This window comes from Olea europaea, chromosome 15 (assembly GCF_002742605.1).
Source record: "Olea europaea var. sylvestris chromosome 15, O_europaea_v1, whole genome shotgun sequence".
Taxonomy (NCBI): domain Eukaryota; kingdom Viridiplantae; phylum Streptophyta; class Magnoliopsida; order Lamiales; family Oleaceae; genus Olea; species Olea europaea.
In genome coordinates this window covers 22,233,599-22,253,321 of record NC_036251.1, presented here as the reverse complement: position 1 = coordinate 22,253,321, position 19,723 = coordinate 22,233,599, and the positions used below count along the sequence as shown (strand labels likewise).

The 19,723-nt window shown below is 37.0% G+C and overlaps 1 protein-coding gene across 1 annotated transcript; it reads right to left on the bottom strand.

Moving 5' to 3' along the window:
* Positions 1-222: 222 nt before the first annotated feature.
* On the bottom strand, positions 223-19,251 carry LOC111410493 (carotenoid 9,10(9',10')-cleavage dioxygenase-like). Its single transcript, XM_023040844.1, has 14 exons — positions 18,814-19,251; positions 17,714-17,784; positions 17,455-17,469; positions 16,193-16,304; positions 14,462-14,561; positions 14,114-14,176; positions 13,736-13,846; positions 13,031-13,215; positions 12,045-12,183; positions 1,535-1,652; positions 1,351-1,452; positions 847-1,098; positions 585-696; positions 223-464 (listed from the first exon to the last, which is right to left on the bottom strand). The coding sequence occupies exons 1-14, from the start codon at positions 19,033-19,035 to the stop codon at positions 435-437; spliced, it is 1,632 nt and encodes a 543-aa protein (XP_022896612.1). The 5' UTR covers positions 19,036-19,251; the 3' UTR covers positions 223-434.
* Between the last annotated feature and the right edge of the window lie 472 nt (positions 19,252-19,723).

The following is a 19,723-nucleotide window of genomic DNA, read 5'->3' as shown; positions in this document are numbered from 1 at the left end:
GCAGAGCAATAGCCCTTTTGAAGAATACTGTGTTTCTTTTATTTCAAATCCCACCTTTAGAATCGAACATTCTTGATTCCAACTTAAACCAAACTGACTACTTTGGGTCGATTTTTCCATGTTCGGTTTGTCGGTACGGATGGAATTTTGGTCGTTCTAATAAATCCAACCCAACCCAAACCGAACCAAACCAGAAAGTTAAATACATATTTATTCACATGATAAAATAAAGAACCATATAATTTAAAATGGAAACTTTAATGTTGTTAATTCAAGTTCAATTTGTAATACATACTTTAATGTGATACAACCAAAGTACAAGAGTAGTTGTTCGTTCTTGTAATACAGTACCGAGCACCCACATTGTTTTTTAGGCATAAACACGACAGTTCGGTAATAGCAATCAGCTGTAGCTCACAAGAACTTGTTGCTTATCAGAGCTTTGCCTGTTCTTGAAGTTGGTCCTGTTGCAAAACATCATCAAGTTAAATGAATCGATAGAAATAGAAAATGAAAGCTGTTGTTGAATTATTTCTTGTATGCCAAATATGAATTCTCGAGATATAATAACGGATAAAATTTACCTCTGTCACGAAGAAGGCATGAAATCCGTACGGAACTCTCTTGGGCAGTTCGACAACAGCAACAGGATCAGGTGACATCGTTTTCGCATCAATTACATTCACTGCTGACTTTCTGTATATGTAATCAAATAAGAATAAGGCTAAGGATACTGCATTTGGATTAGCAATACAAGTCAAAATTAAGTTACACCAAGATACCGATAGATTACGGGTCAAAACAAACGAACCCAAACAGTGTATCAGAACAAGATAAAGAAAGTACCCAGTGTTCTCATCATGTACAAAGAAAATCAAGTAGCCATCGTCTTCTTCAGATGTGTTACCAGGATGTCGAGGAACAAATACAGCCTCAGAACCAAATCTTCCAGGTCCTAGATCAAAGATACCTTTAACATTTCCTCCAACTTCTAGCTTTTCTTTTCCGGTCTCTGGTTCCGCATGCAAATCAAACTTGATAATCCCAGTTACCTTAGCAATCTTGTCCAGTGTTGTTCCATATACATATTGCTGTTTCCTAAATTTGTAAAACAATTGTGACTATGCAGATATAATTATAGTAAAAGAATTTTTCAAGCACAAGAGAATATAGAACATGTCCAAAAGGGAATAAATAAGCATAAAATCTGCCACAACAGATGCAACTGAATTTATAGGGCCATTGCCTTGAAAGAACTGAATATTTCATGATTTTCATGTCCAGCATCTCTTCATTGAGATAGTTCAGATGCAAATGCTAAATCATTAGCAATGTGTTGAAAAACCTTACCTAGTAGTATAACTTTCGTTCACCCTCGGAAAATCTACAGCGGATACAGATAATCTTTTCTGTGAAGCCAGACCATTTTTGAGGTTGAACCTCATCTCATACCTGACAGAGATAACGAAAATCAGAATTCATCTTTGAGATGAGAGATATGATAAAGGTATCTGTCAGCTTTGAGCTCTCCTACAGTTCGTTTTTGAAATTATCGAGCCTTTCTTTAACAGTGCTGTTAACCATGTCAAGATCTGGATTCTCAAGGCGACAAGTGATCAGAACAACTTCATCTCCTTCCTCCCAAGCATTTGCTGATAAAAATAATGAAAAATAGACAATGTGTGTCAGGACCGGTAAAATCACAGCTACAACACAAAGCTTCTCAATATGATAAGCGGGTAAGAATTGATAGTGTAAGGGACGAATGCAGGAGAAATCAGGTGCTTTCCAGAATCACAAGTTAAAAGGTCAACCTGTATCTGTATATCAGTATGCCTCTCTCTCTCTCTCTCACTCACACACACACACACCAAAAAAATTGGAGGGAAAAAGGGAATAGGCAGCATCATATTGTTGCAAATACAAGGAAAGCAGAATCGTGAAAATAATAGAATCAGAGGATGAATGTGCACGTAACTGCTTGGCCTCGTATATACTCTTTAACACCTTTATGCAATTGAATTGGTTCTTTTAATTTTCGTATAGATGCTGCGGTTGCTGATTTCGAAGATAAATTTTATCATCTTGCAACTAGCATTCTTATATTTAAACTGAAATTTTGAGGTTTTATCTAAATTTAACAGGAGTTGCAACCAGTGAACACACTTTTGGATTATCACCCATTTCAGTGTTCAAAGCTGATTATTGAATTTGCTGATTAACCAAAAAAAAAAAAAAGACTTGTGGCAGAAATTAATACGTCAGGTGGACAATGTAAATTCATTTAAATTTTGTAAAAAAAGAAAAAGCACCCTCTCGATGATGTGTATAGTTCATAACAAAGTTCAGAGTCTATATTCCTAGTAAATGAATTTGAGAATAAAACTGCTGCAGGAGCGTAACAAATAGATAATGAACAATTACGAATGAGAAAGAAAAGGGGTCCAAGAAGAAAATAATTGAGGGCAAGAAGAAATCATTTTTTATTCATATCATCAAAGGTGAATATCACAATGAATAAGTCCTCTATTTATAGAGCAACTAATCTAAAATTAAATAATTTCTAATAAGCTATTGTTACGGGATATAAATAAGGCTCCTTCCAATGTTACTTTAGCTAATGATTCTACTTCTTCTGTTCTCAATTCTGACACTATTAATCCAACTCCATTAATTTCCTTATTCTCTATCTTAAGTCTACCACAATTTTCTTTTAATTTAATATCTGTGAGCAAACTTACTCGGACCTTAAACTGTCGTGTCTCATTTTATCCTGATTAGTGTCTTTTTCAGGATCTTGTAATGAAGAAGACTATTGGTAAATGACATGAATCAGGCGGTTTCTATATTCTAAATACCTAGGTACCCAAGTCCATTGCGTGTTCAGTATCTTAACTCCTTTTGAAACACATTGTCAGTTGGGACATTCATCTTTATTTTTGTTAAAGAAATTATATCCTCAGTTTCAGAATTTATCGTCTTTAATTTGTGAGTCATATGCGAAATATCATCGTCTGAGTCAATAAAAAAACTAATTTTCCTTTTGAGTTGGTCCATTAAGATGTTTTGGGTTTTGAGTTGGTCCATTAAGATGTTTTGGGTTTTTGTCTTGTATCTAAAATTGGATTTCGGTATCTTGTTATTTTCGTTGATGATTTTTCTCGTGTGACTTGGTTTTATTTAATGAAGAATCGATCTAAATTATTTTATCATTTTAGTGCCTTTTGTACTGAAATTAAAACACAGCTTAATATTTCAGTACATACACTGAGAAGTGATAATGCCAAAGAATATTTTTTCGATTCTTTCCAGACTTACATGCTTCAAAATAGTATTCTTCATCAATTCTTGTATGTTGACACAGCTTCTCAAAATGGTGCGGCTGAACAAAAAAATGGACATCTTCTTGAGACAGCCAGGACACTTCTATTTCAAATACATGTTCCTAAACAATTTTGGGTTGATGCAGTCTCCACAGCCTATTTCTTGATTAATCGAATGCCTTCATCCGTTCTTCATGGTAAGACTTCTTATAGTGCTCTTTTCCTACTAAACTTTTGTTTTCTATTAAACTTAGAATATTTGGTAGCACTTGTTTATGCTCATGATGTTCGTTTCCATGTAACTAAATTAGATCCCAAATTCTTAAAATGTATTTTTTTGGGCTATTCTCATCTACAAAAAGGGTACCGATGCTACTGTCCGTGTCTTAACAAGTATCTTGTGTCAGCCAATGTTACCTTTTTGGAACATGTTCCTTTCTTTCCCACTTCTTATACTTCTTTCAGTAAAGGGGAGGATGATGATTTACTGGTTTATCATGTCACTTACTAGTCAAGTAATGTTGCTTCTACACCTATTGTCCCACACCACCACCTATTCACCAGGTGTATTCTAGATGACAAAACCCTCCTGATGCATGTTCAACACCTAAATCTTCTTTGGCATCAGATCTAGTGTCCAATGATCTTAATCTACATATTGCTCTTCGCAAAGGTAAACATCAGTGCACATATCTTATTTCATCCTTTGTTTTTCATAATCGCTTGTCCTTTTCTTCTTGTTCTTTTGTTACTTCCATATACTCTGTGACTCTTTCGAAAACTGTTCATGAAGCCCTATCCCATACTAATTGGTGTGATACTATGATAGAAGAGATTAACGCTTTAAATGCTATTGGTACTTGGGATCTAGTAAATTTACTTACAGGAAAAAAGGCTATTAGATGTAAATCGATGTCAGGGTGAGTATGGGAAAGTGCGTCATTTTCGAAAGTCCTTATATGGTTTGGAACAAAGTCCATGTGCTTGGTTTGGAAAATTTAATCAGGCAGTGAAAAAGTTTGAAATGCAAAAGAGAAAATCTGACCATTCGGCCTTCTACAAACAGTCCAAATCTGATATTCTTCTTCTTGTTATATATGTTAATGATATTGTTATTACTGGCACTGATAATATGGGAATTTTGTATCTAAAGTCCTTTCTTCACGCCCAATTTCACATGAAAGATTTAGGAGTGTAGAAGCATTTCTTGGGAGTCGAGGTGACAAGAAGCAAGAAGGCATCTTCTTATCTCAGAGAAAATATGTGCTTAACTTATTAATTGAGACAGGAAAGTTGGGAGCTAAGTCAAGCAGTACTCCAATGCTTCCTAATTTGCAACTTACTAAAGATGGTGACTTATTTGAAGATACTGAAAAGTATAGAAGACTGGTTGGAAAATTTAATTATCTTACAGTAACCCATCTTGATATACGTATCCTGTTAGTGTTGTAAGTCAATTTATGTCTTTCCCAACAATTCACGATTGGGCAGCTTTAGAATAGATCTTGTGCTATTTAAAGGGAGCTCCTGGACATGGAATGCTGTACAAAAATCATGGACATATATCGAATGTTTTTCAGATGCAGATTCAGCAGGTTCCAAGATTGACTGAAGATCCACTACTAGCTACTGTGTTTTTGTTGGAAGAAATTTGGTCTCATGGAAAAATAAAAAGCAAAATGTTCTCCCGATCCAATGCAGAATCATAATATAATTATAGTGCTGGTTCGGATGATCTGAGTGAGAATGGATATCTCCTCCCTAACATCCAAACATCACACCATTAGCCAGCCCTCACCACCGACCGCTACAGTCGCCGGCGACATCACGTCGATCGGCCAACCATTCATCGGCCTTATGCCACTACATAAGCCACATAATCAGGCGGCGGCCCTAGGTGGAAACCCTAGCACCGCTGCCCTAGCTGGAGACACAGATGCCGAGGTCGGAGAAGAGGCCGGAAAACAGGGTTGCCCGTTCTAGATTCAGAAAAATCCGGCCACCTGCCTGGCAAACGCGCCTGACCGGCGTTATGCGTAGGCGATTCCGGCCAGGGGAACAGAGTTGAGTGACCCACGCGCCGTCGAAACGGCGCGTGTCAGTCACGCGCCGGCGCCGGAAAATCAAGATGACGGGCAGAATGTCCCCAGTCCAGTAACAATGCCTGTTTTGCCGTCCAATGTGCCGTTATCACACAATCAGGGAAGGAAGTTAGTGGATGAATTAGATGTGGCCTTCAATCACCGTCTTCGAGTTGAGGCGAAGGTATTTGCAATTTCTGTTACTAATCTTGGCGTTGTTAGAATGACCGAATGGGGCTCGAAGATATCGAATGCAATTAGCATGGGAAGGTTCGGTGCACGTTGGATGGTGAATATGGTGGACAAGTTGAGGGTGACTAGTAAGCATGAGGATTTCGTTTCTAGATTCAATGAGTCTTCAAGAGCCTTCTTAGCACAGCGTTGTGCGAACCGCCGTGGTAGGTACTTGATGATAGTGCAGTTTGGGGATAGGCGTCGGAAGGGAGTTGTGATGGTGCCGGAAGGTGCGAATGGAGAAGGATGGGCATCAATCTCGCAGGTGTTTCAAGCTGTTGTGGATTCTTTTGTTGTGGGGGATAAAGCCAAACGTCGACCTGTGACTGAACGTAATTGACAAGGATTGACTTATGCAGACATAACAACAAACCTACATGCCTCGAAACATGTTGACCAGCGGAGGCAACAGCAAAAGGAGATGACTGTCAATGTCAGTGTAAACGAAGGTCAGGATTGTTGTTTGAATAGGGCTGAAATTATGGCCCGTGTCCAGGAATTGAAAGGAGCATTGGAGGAATTGATTAGGCTAGTGGGTATGAAATGGGTCCCAAGAAGTTGTTATGCTGCCACAGGTGTGGGGTGGGTATGGATGAGTATCCAGCTGTTGGAAAACAAGCATCGGGCTTGAATAAAAAGGAATCGGCACATAATCAAGTTAAGCAAGGAAGACTCGAAATCACTTGTAAGTCAATTGATCGGATTGAAACGGATAAGGGACACTCTAAATATGACAAAGGTGATGTCTTAGAGGGGATGGCTATGGATGAGGTAGACACGGGGACCGATGTAGACCGAGAGGTAGTACCTTTGTCTAAAGAAGGGGAGCCGAATATGGTGAACTTGGAGACAGTAAAGATGGGTGCTACGGACACAGTCCCACACGATGATGGGCTTTTACTAGGCGACCAAGGGACGAGGCATGTACTGTCAGAGGATCTAGTTACCTCAGCGGTGATAGAGCATGATGCGATACCTTTGACAACAAGGGTTGCGAATACATATAATAGAAGGAACTCTAAGTCAATGAAGGTAATTGACTTGGGGACGGAAAAAGCACTTGTGTTGTGGGTAGATGGAGCCAAGAAGGGAGAAATGGAAAGTGATGTTATACAGGAGGAGGAAACAGGGGGTTTGATTGGATTCGAAGCTGGACACCCACCTTCGAACTGGGTTCTACAGAAAATTCAGGATTTCAGTAGTTAATGGGCATGTCTTGTGATGGTTATGAAAACGGATTATTACAATTATTTGAGGATTTGGAGGCCAATAGGGGACAGGAGATGAGTAAACAAGAAGGAAAACTAAGAAGAAAGGGCGATCGTGAACTTAAGAGGCTCGAATGGTCAGTCAATTATGATGGCAAGGGTGGTGAGTCCAAGAATGGAGTATTGGGGAGGGATGCCGGATTGTTAAAATGATACCACGAATCATCAGCTGGAATGTAAGGGGACTTAATGAAGTAGGGAAAAGGATGGGTGTTCGACATCTGCTAAGGGGCTGGGGAGCGGATCTTGTATGCTTACAAGAAACCAAGATGGAGTTTATCTTGAGGGCGGTGGTCAGTAGCTTATGGGGGGGACAGCATGTAGGGTATCAGTTTATGGGATCATCAGGGGTTTCTGGAGGCATATTAGTCATGCGGGACACCAGAGTGCTTGAGATGGAGGAGGTGAGTGTAGGATTGTTCTCAATATCGATGTCGTTCAGAAACATTAGGGATGGATTTCAGTAGATGTTCATAGGTGTTTATGGGCCTAATACTGATGACAGTAGACGGGGATTGTGGGATGAACTGGCTGGAATGATGGCTTGGTGGAATCTACCGTGTATAGGAGGTGACTTTAATGTGGTTCGATTTCCTATTGAGAGGTCGAGCAGTAGGAGACTCACGAGGGCTATGGAGGAGTTTTCAGACTTTATAAGGGAGAATATGTTGGTGGATTTGCCTATGATTGGGGGAGATTTTACCTGGTCTTCTAATCGGGATCAACCGGTTCTTTCTCGTATAGACAGGTTCTTGATATGCGGAGAGTGGGAGGCTAAGTATTCAGATGTCATTCAGAGAAGATTGGGGAGGGTGTACTCTGATCATTTCCTCATTATGTTAACTGGGAACAGGACGGGTGGAGGACGAAGGCCTTTTAGGTTCGACAAAATGTGGTTGAAAGTCGAAGGTTTTAGGGAGCAAGTACAGACTTGGTGGATATCTTATGATATTAGAGGATCTCCTAGTTTTGTGTTGGATCAGAAGTTGAAGTCTTTGAAAAGGGATTTAAAGAAATGGAATGAGGAGGAGGTGGGCAATGTGAACTATCGTAAAATTCAGTACCTTTCGGAGATAGATGAGTTGGATAAGTGGGAGGAGCGTCGAAGGTTGGATGGGGAGGAGAAGGATAAACGTAGAGCATTAAGGGAAGAACTGGAGAGGTTGGTGGAGATGGAGGAGATTGCTTGGCGTCAGAAATCTAGGGTCAATTGGTTGAAAGAAGGAGATAAATGTACTAAGTTTTTTCACAGGATCGCAAATTCTAATAGGCGTAAAAATTCTATCACAGTGTTGGAAGTGGATGGGATAACTTATGAAGCACCACTCGAAATTGGAAGTCAACTGGTGAACTTCTATCAGAATCTATATCGGGAGCAGTTTGAGTGGAGGCCAGAGTTGGAAGGATTGGGTTTTTCTACAATCACGGAGGATGATGCCGATTGGTAAGAGCGACCTTTTGAGGAGGATGAAATCAAGGAGGTAGTGTTTAGCATGAACGAGGATAAGGCCCCTGGACCGGATGGTTTCTCGTTCTCATTTTACAAGGCTTGTTGGGAGGTGGTGCGATCGAAAATCTTGGATGTGTTTACATATTTTTTTGAACGTGGCAGGTTCCAAAAAAGTTCTAATGCTACATTTGTTGTGCTTATCCCTAAGAAATCGGGGGTGATCGACATTAAGGACTTTCGCCTTATTAGCCTTGTCTGTGGGATGTATAAGATTATTGCGAAAGTCCTGGCGAATAGATTAAAGGAGGTGCTCGGAAAAGTAGTGTCCAAGTTTCAGAATGCTTTCGTAAAAGGTCGCCAGATTTTGGACTCTATGCTTATAGCGAATGAATGCATTGATTCAAGATTGCGTTTGGGAATTCCCGAGATGCTATGTAAGCTCGATATTCAGAAGGCATATGATCATGTGAACTGGGGGTTCCTTTTGTATATGCTTAGGAGGTGCGGCTTCGGGGATAAGTGGTGTAAATGGATTCAGTTCTGTATTTCTACTGTTTCGTTCTCAGTTATGGTCAACGGATCGCCGAAGGGTTATTTTCGTAGTAATAGAGGTTTGCGGCAAGGAGATCCACTATCCCCATTGCTATTTGTTATTGTGATGGAGACTTTCAGTAGGATGTTTGAAAGAGCTGTGGGAGAGAGTTTGGTAAGGAGCTTTATGGTTGGCCAATTGCAGGTGTCTCATTTGCTATTTGCAGATGACACGTTGATCTTATGCGATGCGGATGATGAACAATTCAGGAACCTGCGTTGTTTGCTCCTATATTTTGAAGCGGTGTCTGAATTAAAAATCAATTTGGGGAAATCTGAGATTATTCCAGTAGGGGAGGTCACTAACGTGGAGGAGTTGGTGGCATATTGGGATGTAGGGTTGCACAATTGCCCATGTCATATTTAGGGCTCCCGCTAGGGGCACGGTTTAAAAGTACACATATTTGGAATGGTATTATGGAAAGAATGGAGAGGAGGTTAGCAGGGTGGAAGCGTATGTATCTTTCTAAGGGAGGCCGACTTACTCTTATTAAATCCACTCTCTCAAATCTCCCCACTTACTTTTTGTCATTGTTTCCTATTCCAGTTGCAGTGGCAAATAGATTAGAGAGACTTCAAAGAGAATTCTTATGGGCAGGGCTAGGGGAGGAGAGGAAAATGCATTTGGTTAATTGGGGTACTGTCTGTTTGCCTATGAGGATGGGGGGGCTTGGAGTGAGGAGCCTTGTTTTGTTTAATAAGGTTTTATTGGGCAAGTGGTTGTGGCGATTTGAAGTGGAGAGGGAGAGCTTTTGGAGAGAAATCACTGGGGCAAAGTATGGTGTGATGGAGGGGGGTTGGTGTACGGTTGAGGGTCGTGGCTCCTATGGGGTGAGCTTGTGGAGGTTTATCCGACGGAGATGGAGTGATTTTAGCGACAAACTTAATTTTGTGGTGGGAAATGACACTGATATTAGATTTTGGCATGATAGTTGGTGTGGCGATCAATCGTTAAAGGAGGGATTTCCTTCATTATACCGCATTGCGTTAAAGCCTGCTGCTATGGTGGGTAATGTATTAGACATTCATAATGGGGGCTTTAGTTGGAATATTACTTTTGAAAGGGGCTTACAGGATTGGGAATTGGAAGATTATTCGTTGTTTTTTACTGCCCTGCATGAGATACAAATTCGGGTAGGAGATGGTGATTGCAGCAGGTGGAGGTTGGCTCGAGACTGTATTTTTTCAGTCCGCTCATACTTTCAATCCCTTTTGGGATTTGTGGAAAGTTCATTACCTTGGAAGATGGTTTGGCAAAGCAAATTGCCTCCACGGGTAGCTTTTCTATTGTGAACAGTTATGAGGGGACATGTGTCAACGGTGGATAATCTTCGACGCAAAGGATTTTATGTAACTGAGTGGTGCTATATGTGCAAGAAGGATGGAGAGACGATTGATCATTTATTCATTCATTGTGATGGTGTACGTTGGCTTTGGAACAGTATTCTGGCTTCTCAATCAATGGATTGGGTGCTACCTAGGCGTATAGAAGACGTGGAGCGAGCATGGAGGAGAAAACTTCGTGATAAGGATAGCATACTTCTTTGGAATCTTATTCCGGGATGCATTGTATGGTGCATATGGAGAGAACGGAACGATCGATATTTCGAAGACCAAACAAAGACAATAGAGCAGATAAGAGAATTATTTTACTTGACTTTGTATATTTGGTTTAATGCAGTGGCTAAAAATTCTATTGTAGGGTTGCCTAATTTTATGTTGTTCCTTTCATGCTTAAAGTGATTATATACCTCCCGTGTACTCTCTTTTAAGAAATAAAATTCTATGATTACCTATAAAAAAAAAAAGAATCATAATATAGAGCTACGGCATAGTCTGTATATGAGATAATGTGGATATACCAGCTCTTAGCTGAAGTTGGTCTTAAAGCTCCAATACCAGCAAAGTTGTGGTGTGACAATCAAGTTGCTCTTTATATTGCTTTTAATCCCGTGTTTCATGAAAAAACTAAGCATATTGAGATTGATTGTCATTTCGTTCATGAGAAGGTGCAGCAGGATATTTTGGTTGATTATATTTGTAACAAGCCGCGTATGATTAATATCTATGCTACAACTTGAGAGGGAGTGTTACGGGATGTAAATAAGGCTTAATTATAGGGATTCCAAATTTTTACATCTTCCTAATATAGAATTCTAACTCTGTGTATATGTGTGTGTGTGTGTAGCACTTCTCTTCTATGAAGAATAACAAGGAAATTATCTTCTTTCTTAATTTCTTACAGTTATAACTTCATCAAAATATTAAATCTAATTTAATCTAATCTAAACAATCACAATATGAATTAAACATTTATTTTAAATCCTATCTAACTTCTATTTCTATTCTATATCTACATCAAAATCGCTCGCCACTATGATCTTGTTTTAATTTGAGTTTCAATTATGCTTCCTTTGTTTTTCGGTTATTTTCTACGTAAGATTTTTGGGTTAAAAACCATGTCAGTCACCTAGAGATGGCAGCGGGGGACAGCTTTTTGCCCTGTTCTCTGCCCCTTTTAATTTATTTATTATTATTATTATTATTATTATTATTATTATTATTATTATTATTTTACATTTTTAAAGTTTCAAGTTATGCTATTCTTAGTGTTGAGTAAATAAACTAATAAGTTAAAATGAAAAGAGTTTAAAACATTTATTAGTGTTGTTAAACTAAAATCGTGTATAAAAGTGGTGTTTTTTAGATTATTAATACCATCTCACTAAGGCCATCTGCCACATAACAAACACCTCTACAAAACCATACTTAACTGATATAACTTCAAAAGTTTGGTGATCAAGAAGTTTTTAACTCTTAAGATTTTTATATGTGCCGATTTGCATTAACAGAAACCTGCTTGCTCCAAGATGGAAAAACAGCATTATCCTTCATGAAAAGATAGACGGTCCTGAACAAAACTGGAGCCCTATGAGAAATTCACGAAAATACAACTACTAATCAACTGACCATATTATTATGTACAACAAGTGAGCTTGTTCTAGTTCTTATGAAATTGATATTAGCCCCTAGAAAGAGAATAAGCACAAGAAGCATTTCATTTAGACATTCTAAGGCATAAATTAAAGTTTCTCACCATTATGGAATATGAAGCAATTTGGAAGCTCAAACCATTTGATTAGTAGCTCATTCTTTGCATACCGAGGAAGGATGCCAAAACGAGCTTTCTGGGTAGCATCAAAACTGAAAATAAACTTTTTTTCCTTCACCATTTCCTGAACATATGAAGACGGAAAGCAAGGTTTGACTATGATTAGTGATTTGATGCACAAATATCCTATAGGAAACTGGTTTATGAGATACCAAAAGATCCTAGGAAATCATTTTACATTTAGAAGTACATTGTCCAAGCTCCAAACTCAAATGCATTATTGTCATATTTGTTAAGCTTTGTTTTGATAATGTTGATTTTCGGCAATTCCAAAATCAGTAAGGGAGCCCTTACAGACCAATTAGAGTCAACAAGAAATTTACTTTACGTATATGTTTATCTGAAATAGATTACTACCTCATAAAAGCTTAAAATATAATACAATCATTTTATGGAAAATTTTACTTCAAATATTGCAGCATTTGTTTTTCCAAAAAAGAAAAAAATCCAATTAGTAGCAATAATATTTTGTCAACTATAGCTGCAGAGCCAGAATGGCAAATTTCTATTAATAGAAATATACAGAACTCAATATAGAGATTAGACAACAAACACTGAATACAATCATGCCCATATAAGTTTTGAAAATTTCAAGCATGTTTAAGTTTTTAAAAAATAAAAAAAATTCAAATGATAGTATTTGATTGGAACTCTTTTCACTGTTTAAGTTTTTTCTCAGATGGATCGGTTAAATTACTGAGTAACAATATAAAGGAGAAACCAAATGCTTGGCTAGAGAAGTCAACTAAAAGGTACAATCGTGGACAGAGGGAGTATATGATTGAATTAGGTTGAAATCGAAAGCACAATTGATTTGGAAATTGCTAGTATCACAAAGCAAGTATTATGTTTAAGTAATTAGAACAAACACTATGATCAGGATAATAGATAATATTTTTGGATTGCCATACCTTTGGCTTAAAGTATAAAGGGAGGTCCAAAAAAATTGCGTAATTTTCAGTAATTGCAAAATCATGCATCATGATTGGGCCTGATACTGTTATTGGAACTGGATCATTCATTGCTCCATCCCTCGATATAACTCTGTATGTGACATATGGTGGTGTGTGTGAATAGCCAAAGGTAAACATCTCTCCTGCATGCAAAGTTTTTATAAGCTAAGCGACATTGTTCATGAACAAAATAAAGTGAAATTTAAAATTGTATTCTTCAACCTAGAAATTTATTGCACCTAACCATCATGCATGTATTGGTTTCAGCACATTGAACCATATTTCATGTATCCATTCAGTTTTGCTTAAGATAGGAGTCACAAATTACCTTGAAAATTGTCATAACTTCAGCAGAATAATTAAGGCATAAGCACCATTAAATATTCAGTTCATTAAAAACTGAATATAGCCAACTTGATAAATCAAGAATGATGGGTTTTCAAGTTGAAGGCAAAGTTGTTACAAGCTAAATAAAAAGCACGGTGACTATTGCAGCTAGGCAAGGAAAGGCATAAATGATTAACCTTTATGGAATAGGTCAAGGTGAGAATGTTAAATATACATAAAAATTAATTTAATTTTAAAATAATTATCTGCTCTGCTCTGCTCTGCTCTGCTCTGCTCTACTTTACTCTACCCTACTCACAGGAGCATGTCTCTTACCGGTGAATGGGTCAACCTTAGGATGAGCAGTAAAAGAATGTGCCAGTCTTTTATCATAGTCCAGCAAGCCAATAGTTTGCAGATCTCCATCTTCCAAAACTTTAATGGCATCTGTAATAGTTATGGGAAATATTGAAGCAAAAGAGAAATAAATGTAGACTATTTTCGTGTCTCTTTATCCTCATAATACAAGTAATCTCTCATAGGGCTATCCACATGAAGAATGGAAAGCTTATACATGATGAGGTAAGTTCATATTCCAGTTTTATGATGAAACTGAAAGGCAAAAGGTGGGAAAATGACACAAACTTGATGGGATTGTGAAATTCGAGTTAACTGAGAATATACATTTCTATTGAATAAAGATAAATAGCTTACATGGTTTGTCTGCTTCACTAAGTGCCAAAAGCTTTCCATGATGATATACTAGAGCGGTATTAGCTGGAACAAAAGTGCAACAATATAAATCAGCAATACAGAAACAGATATAAACAAAATACATGAAATGGACATTTCTTAGATTTATAAAGTTAATTGTCTTAACTATGATTTAATAACTTGAAAAAGTCAAAGACGGAAACATCGTCCTGGCTGAGCTCGCAATTACTAATAAATATATGTACAGTTTTCCAATCTTTTCAGTTGACTCTAATTAAAAGAGAGGGGGTAGGGTGTAACAAAAGCAAAGACAGATTCATAGTGGGAAAGCATACACGACTGACCCACCTGTACCAAATCCATAGGACATATCTAATACTTTCAGTTTTGCTCTGAGCATTTGCATGCTAACCATGAGCAATCCAAACATCCCTTTCAGGTCTCCAATCTGCAAATAATGTCCCCCAGGGTAATGTAATGAAAAGGAAGATATATAAAATGGATATAGGAATGTATTTATTAAGCAGACAATGGCATTTGCTCAAATAAAAACAAAAGGAGAACTATTAAATGATGGTTAATTTTGAGACACATCCAACTCTAACAAAAAAAGACAGAAGGAAAAAGAGAACTATCAAATGCTTGTTAATTTTGAGACATGTCCAACTCCATTCCAAAAATAAGCTTCTTGTTACTCCCAGTTACATTCTGATATCCTCTCTCAATTATATGCCAAATCAAGACGAACACTTTTTGAGATCTTTAAGCAGGTTGAGTTATCATTTCAAGTTACCCTAATTGAGGGTTGATTACTGATTCTACCAGTTTGAGTGAGTAAGTCCACTTAATTCAAGTTTCATTAATGGCACTGACTAGGCATATTAATAGTTCATTGAATTGAATTTCTTCATTTCTTTTAGAAATGAGTTTCTCCATTGGTGTTTAGGTTCACAGAACTTTGATAGGCATTCAGTTGATGAGAAGTGTGGCTGTCAGAATAGTATTGCCCTAGTAGCCACTTTGCACCTTCATTTGGAATAAGAGAGCATGATTGACTTTGAGGGGATGTCTATTCTTCCTATCAGCCACTCAATTTCATTGTGAAGTATCAATACATGACAAATGATGTACAACGCTTTCACAGGTCAAGTAACTTGTCAACTCCTTATTAAAACGGGAAATAGGAAAATGTCTTTCCAAGATCTCGTCAAGTGTAGTAACCTCCCAGTTCTCATACATCTGGTCCTTTTTAAAGGTTCTTCGATGTCTCAATTAAGCACTTTAATTTCCCTTTGTTTTAAGAGATGTGTGGAAAGATCAAGATCAATCCATAAAATATCTTTCATTCAATTTGGATTTAGCAATGAGTATGATAATCAGAGTAAATAGCCACCTGGATACTAGAAGATCCTGGTGCAGTTGTGTCGGTAGGTTTAGGTACTTCAGACATGTTGGAAAAGGTGGATGAGATGAAAAGAGAATAAGATGAAGATAAAGTTAGATAACAAGACCAGGAATTGACATTATGTCTGAGAAGGAAAACAAGCACTGAAAGTGACAAAAACGACAATAAAACCCACAAAAGGAATTAATAGCAAAGAAAACTAAACAGCAATGAGGCCATTGACTTGAAATTGACTACAATGAAAAACCGCCAAGAACAAACAACAATGAAGGCTGTCAGAAATCCCAAAAAACTTAGTATGGCTCAGATAATATCAATATGTGAACATTTGGGGAAGATTGAAACCTGATTCTTTTCCATGTAGAAGTTACAAAGATTAGTATAATATAAGAATTGACTTCTAGAAAGCTAAACATTAAATCATCCTAAAAATAAAGGAAATATAACACTCCACGTGAATAGCCTATTTGCAGAAAGAAATAAAAGCCAAATATTCTAACACGCCAAAACCCAATGCAGAAGTTTCTGAGCGACATCAATAGTAACAATAATAATAGAAAGAAGTTACATTTAACTGAAGAAATTTTATTGCCAAATTTGGGAATTGTAGTTAGATGAAAGAAAAAGAGAGATGAAAGAAGCCATGATGGCAGTTATGTTAATCCAATGAATACCTTCATAAACATAGCTCTGCCAAAAAACTCTTCTTGTTTAAGGCGAGATGTCTGCACATAACGCGAGACATATGTTGCTTTCCCATCTTTTATCCGCATACCATGAATCATTCTGCAGAAATATGGCCATTTTTTAAAGTTCATGATCAGCCATTACATAATTGTTCCAACAATTGAAGTCATTGAATTTTAAATCAGCTGAAATGGAAAAACGCAAAACAGTGACTACCAGCATATAGTGTTATTTAAAAGAAAAATATAAGCAGAATTTCCAACACACAAATGTCAAATCCTCAAAAAATCAGATGCCAATGAAACAAAACTTAATACTCAAACAGCAATGAAAGTAAATTAGAAGAATGTAAGAACGCGAGTCAGACTGAAACAGCGCTTATATAAGTGCCGTCATGCATAAGAATAAATTCCTACAGGACAAATAGCACAAAGAAACATTAAATAATTTACCTTGTTTTAAAATAAATTGAAAAGGTTGAGAAGGATGTAATCCTGGTGATTAAAACATTTTAAAAACATTTCTTAAATGAATTGGATGTCATCATTTCATTCAGCCAAAAAAAAAGGTGTGAGGATAAAAACAGATGGTAAAGCAAATTTTCATCAACTATGATAGTAAGCTCAGAAAGATGTGTTAACGCCAATAACTGATATTTAACAAGAATTTGTCACCTTCGTGATCAGCAATTGTGACTGTTGGGAACACATGTTTTTAAAACTTGAAAGAATCCGGGTTCTACAAACTCTCTAGACCAAAACTGAAAGATTTTGATTTAACTTTCTAGAATGAAAACATTAAAAACGTATTTTTTCTTAGTTTTTATTATTGGCCCTCTGCTTTATGTTTATCTTTGACTTAATAGAAAACAACACTCTGGGCTCTAACCTCCAGACAGCACAATTTCGATTCAGCAGAACAACTCTTTCTTTAAATAAAGGCCTTCAAATGAGTTCTCATTCAGCACATTTCAAGAATCTAATAATTTTATGTAATATATTGTGTATACAGTAGATCAAACAATATCATGCAAAAAGAAAAGCATATCCTGGATGGCCAATGCTGTATTGCATTACAAAACATTGGGATAGGTTTTTCTAGGCTCTAGCAATAAAAAATATTGCAATCTTATGTCAAAAGTTTTGACACACACAAGGACATTTAAGCTATTTGGAGGGGAAGATTCTTAGAAAAATGTAAATTTAAACATGTTATCCCCAGTGATGAACCATGAATGAGAGGTACGCACCCATCTCCATCAAACCTGCAGATAGAAATAAACAAGTACGAGGTTAGACAAATTTGTCTATCAAAACAAAAATAGTAAATCCCACTCACAATTGCAAACAGAAATCAGAGCATAAGAGAAAATTGAAAAGCTGTGTGCAAAATGACGAAGTAATTCGATTGTAGGCATGCTGCCAGAGGATTAATTTCTCAAAAGAAACGGCAAGAGAAGACCATTTGAGGCTCTAAAGAAAACATTTCAAGAAAGATAAAGGGTTTACCAATGATAACCAGCAATTGAAGCAAACTTGGGGTTAGGACCAACCCTCACAAATTCACCATTTAGACACTCCTGCAGTGGAAAGCTTTTCCCAACATTAGATTGTCACCAGCCAAAGCACTAATAGCTTAACAGTTGAACTTTGCTTTTTGATGAGGCTCAATGATTTTATCATATCAAGAGAAGTACAATTATGTAAGTTAGATGTTATCATTATGGTATATGAGATAGGCAATTGACCTCACACATTCTATAATCTGCTTCATTTAGGCTTTGTCTAGGCACAAGGCGGTTTTGCGAGCAAAAGTGCGAGGGCAGGGAAATGGGTCACCATTATAATACCAAATATGTTCTTATTCTATGCATTGTTCTGTAGCATAAGGAGCAATGGCAAAAGAGAAAGAGTGCCCTTGAATTTCCTGGACTTATGATGTATATTGGTTGAATATTTTGCCCTTTTGAGTTGAATTACTTAACCCGCCTGTGTTTTTCTCGGATCTTTCTCCTTTGGCTTTTTTCAGTCTTCCCACATAGTTTTTGTTCCCAATCACAGAGTAAAGCCACATGATATCCTGTTAAAAGCAGGCTTTTGGGCTAGAAACACTGTCTTCATATATCATATTTTTCATTTGCATTTCCTTCGATTATTCCAATGAATAACAGTTGGAATTATATAGAACATAGGTTTAATTTTTTAGTGACAGACTTGTGATGTCCGAAAGTTTACTCATTTGTTCCTGAAGAATGAAGACACATTTATGATAAATGAATTATAAAATACTTGTACCCAATTAGTCCCTGGCTTCATCTAAAACTTGTATAACCTAGTTCAGCTGAATTGCTTCTTCTGTGTGACTATTGAAGTGATAAATTATATACAAACATAAGCAAACCAATTATCCATGCAAAACCGTTCTTGTTTCCTTTTTCTTGATCCTATCGCCAAATGAATTATAATTTCCTCAACTACAACAGATTATTAATCTAGAGGCACTGGAGGTTAGAACAACTCAAAGGGACAAAGTTAGAGGAAAAAAATCCCAGAAATTCATAAAGCACTTAAAAATACTCCATGAATTTGATCAAAATAATTGGACTCACAGGGAGGTGCCCTATAACAGGAAGGTCCTTAAGAGGAGGAGTCTCATCAGCTGGAGCAAAATTCCCAGAAAGATAATGGAGAGGCTGTTTGGAGTCATGCATCATTTTCACAAACAGCCATTCCAACCAGTCTATGGCCTTGGAAGTGAGCCCTTTACTGGGGTTCGGCTTTACAACCACCACATCCTCAGTCCGCTGCGCATCCTCTCCTTCCAGCCCCATCTCTTGGTTCTGAATTGAACTCTCACAAGTAGAAGATTTTAGTGTGTGCGTGTAGACAAAGTGATTAGGCGTCTGTGATTGTGGTGTGTTTGAGTGGAGATGTCACGATCTTTTTCTGTCTGGATGTGATTGGATGCGTAGCCGGCTACGTTGTGAGCTATGAATTTCCGTATGTTTGTGCTTCGAAAGTTTGATGCCACTCGGCTATGATCAAGATCCTCAAAGCCTCAAGTTTTGTCCCGCTAACTGCCAACTTAATTCATTCTAATTTTGCCGTTGTTTGAATCCCTTGAAAATTTTAATACATTTTTTTTCTCGTCTTTTCAATCGCATATTTTTCAATAAAATAATATTACAAATAAATCAAAAAAATTTCATTTTTTAACTACTCATTCTTCTAAAAACTCCTATTCCAAAATATATTTTACCACAATTTCTCATTATGCCCTTGTTTGAACCCCATTATTTTGATAAGAATGAATTTTTTAATAGTATATTGATGGAAAATGTATAGTTAAAAAATAAGGATAGATTTTGAATTTACGTATAATATTATTTTATTTAAAAAATGTGTAGTGAAAATGATGTCAAAAAACTGTTTAAGAATATATATATATATATATATTTTTTTTTTTTTTTTTTTTTTTTTTTTTTTTTTATAATGAAAAAAAAAAAAAAAATAAAATGG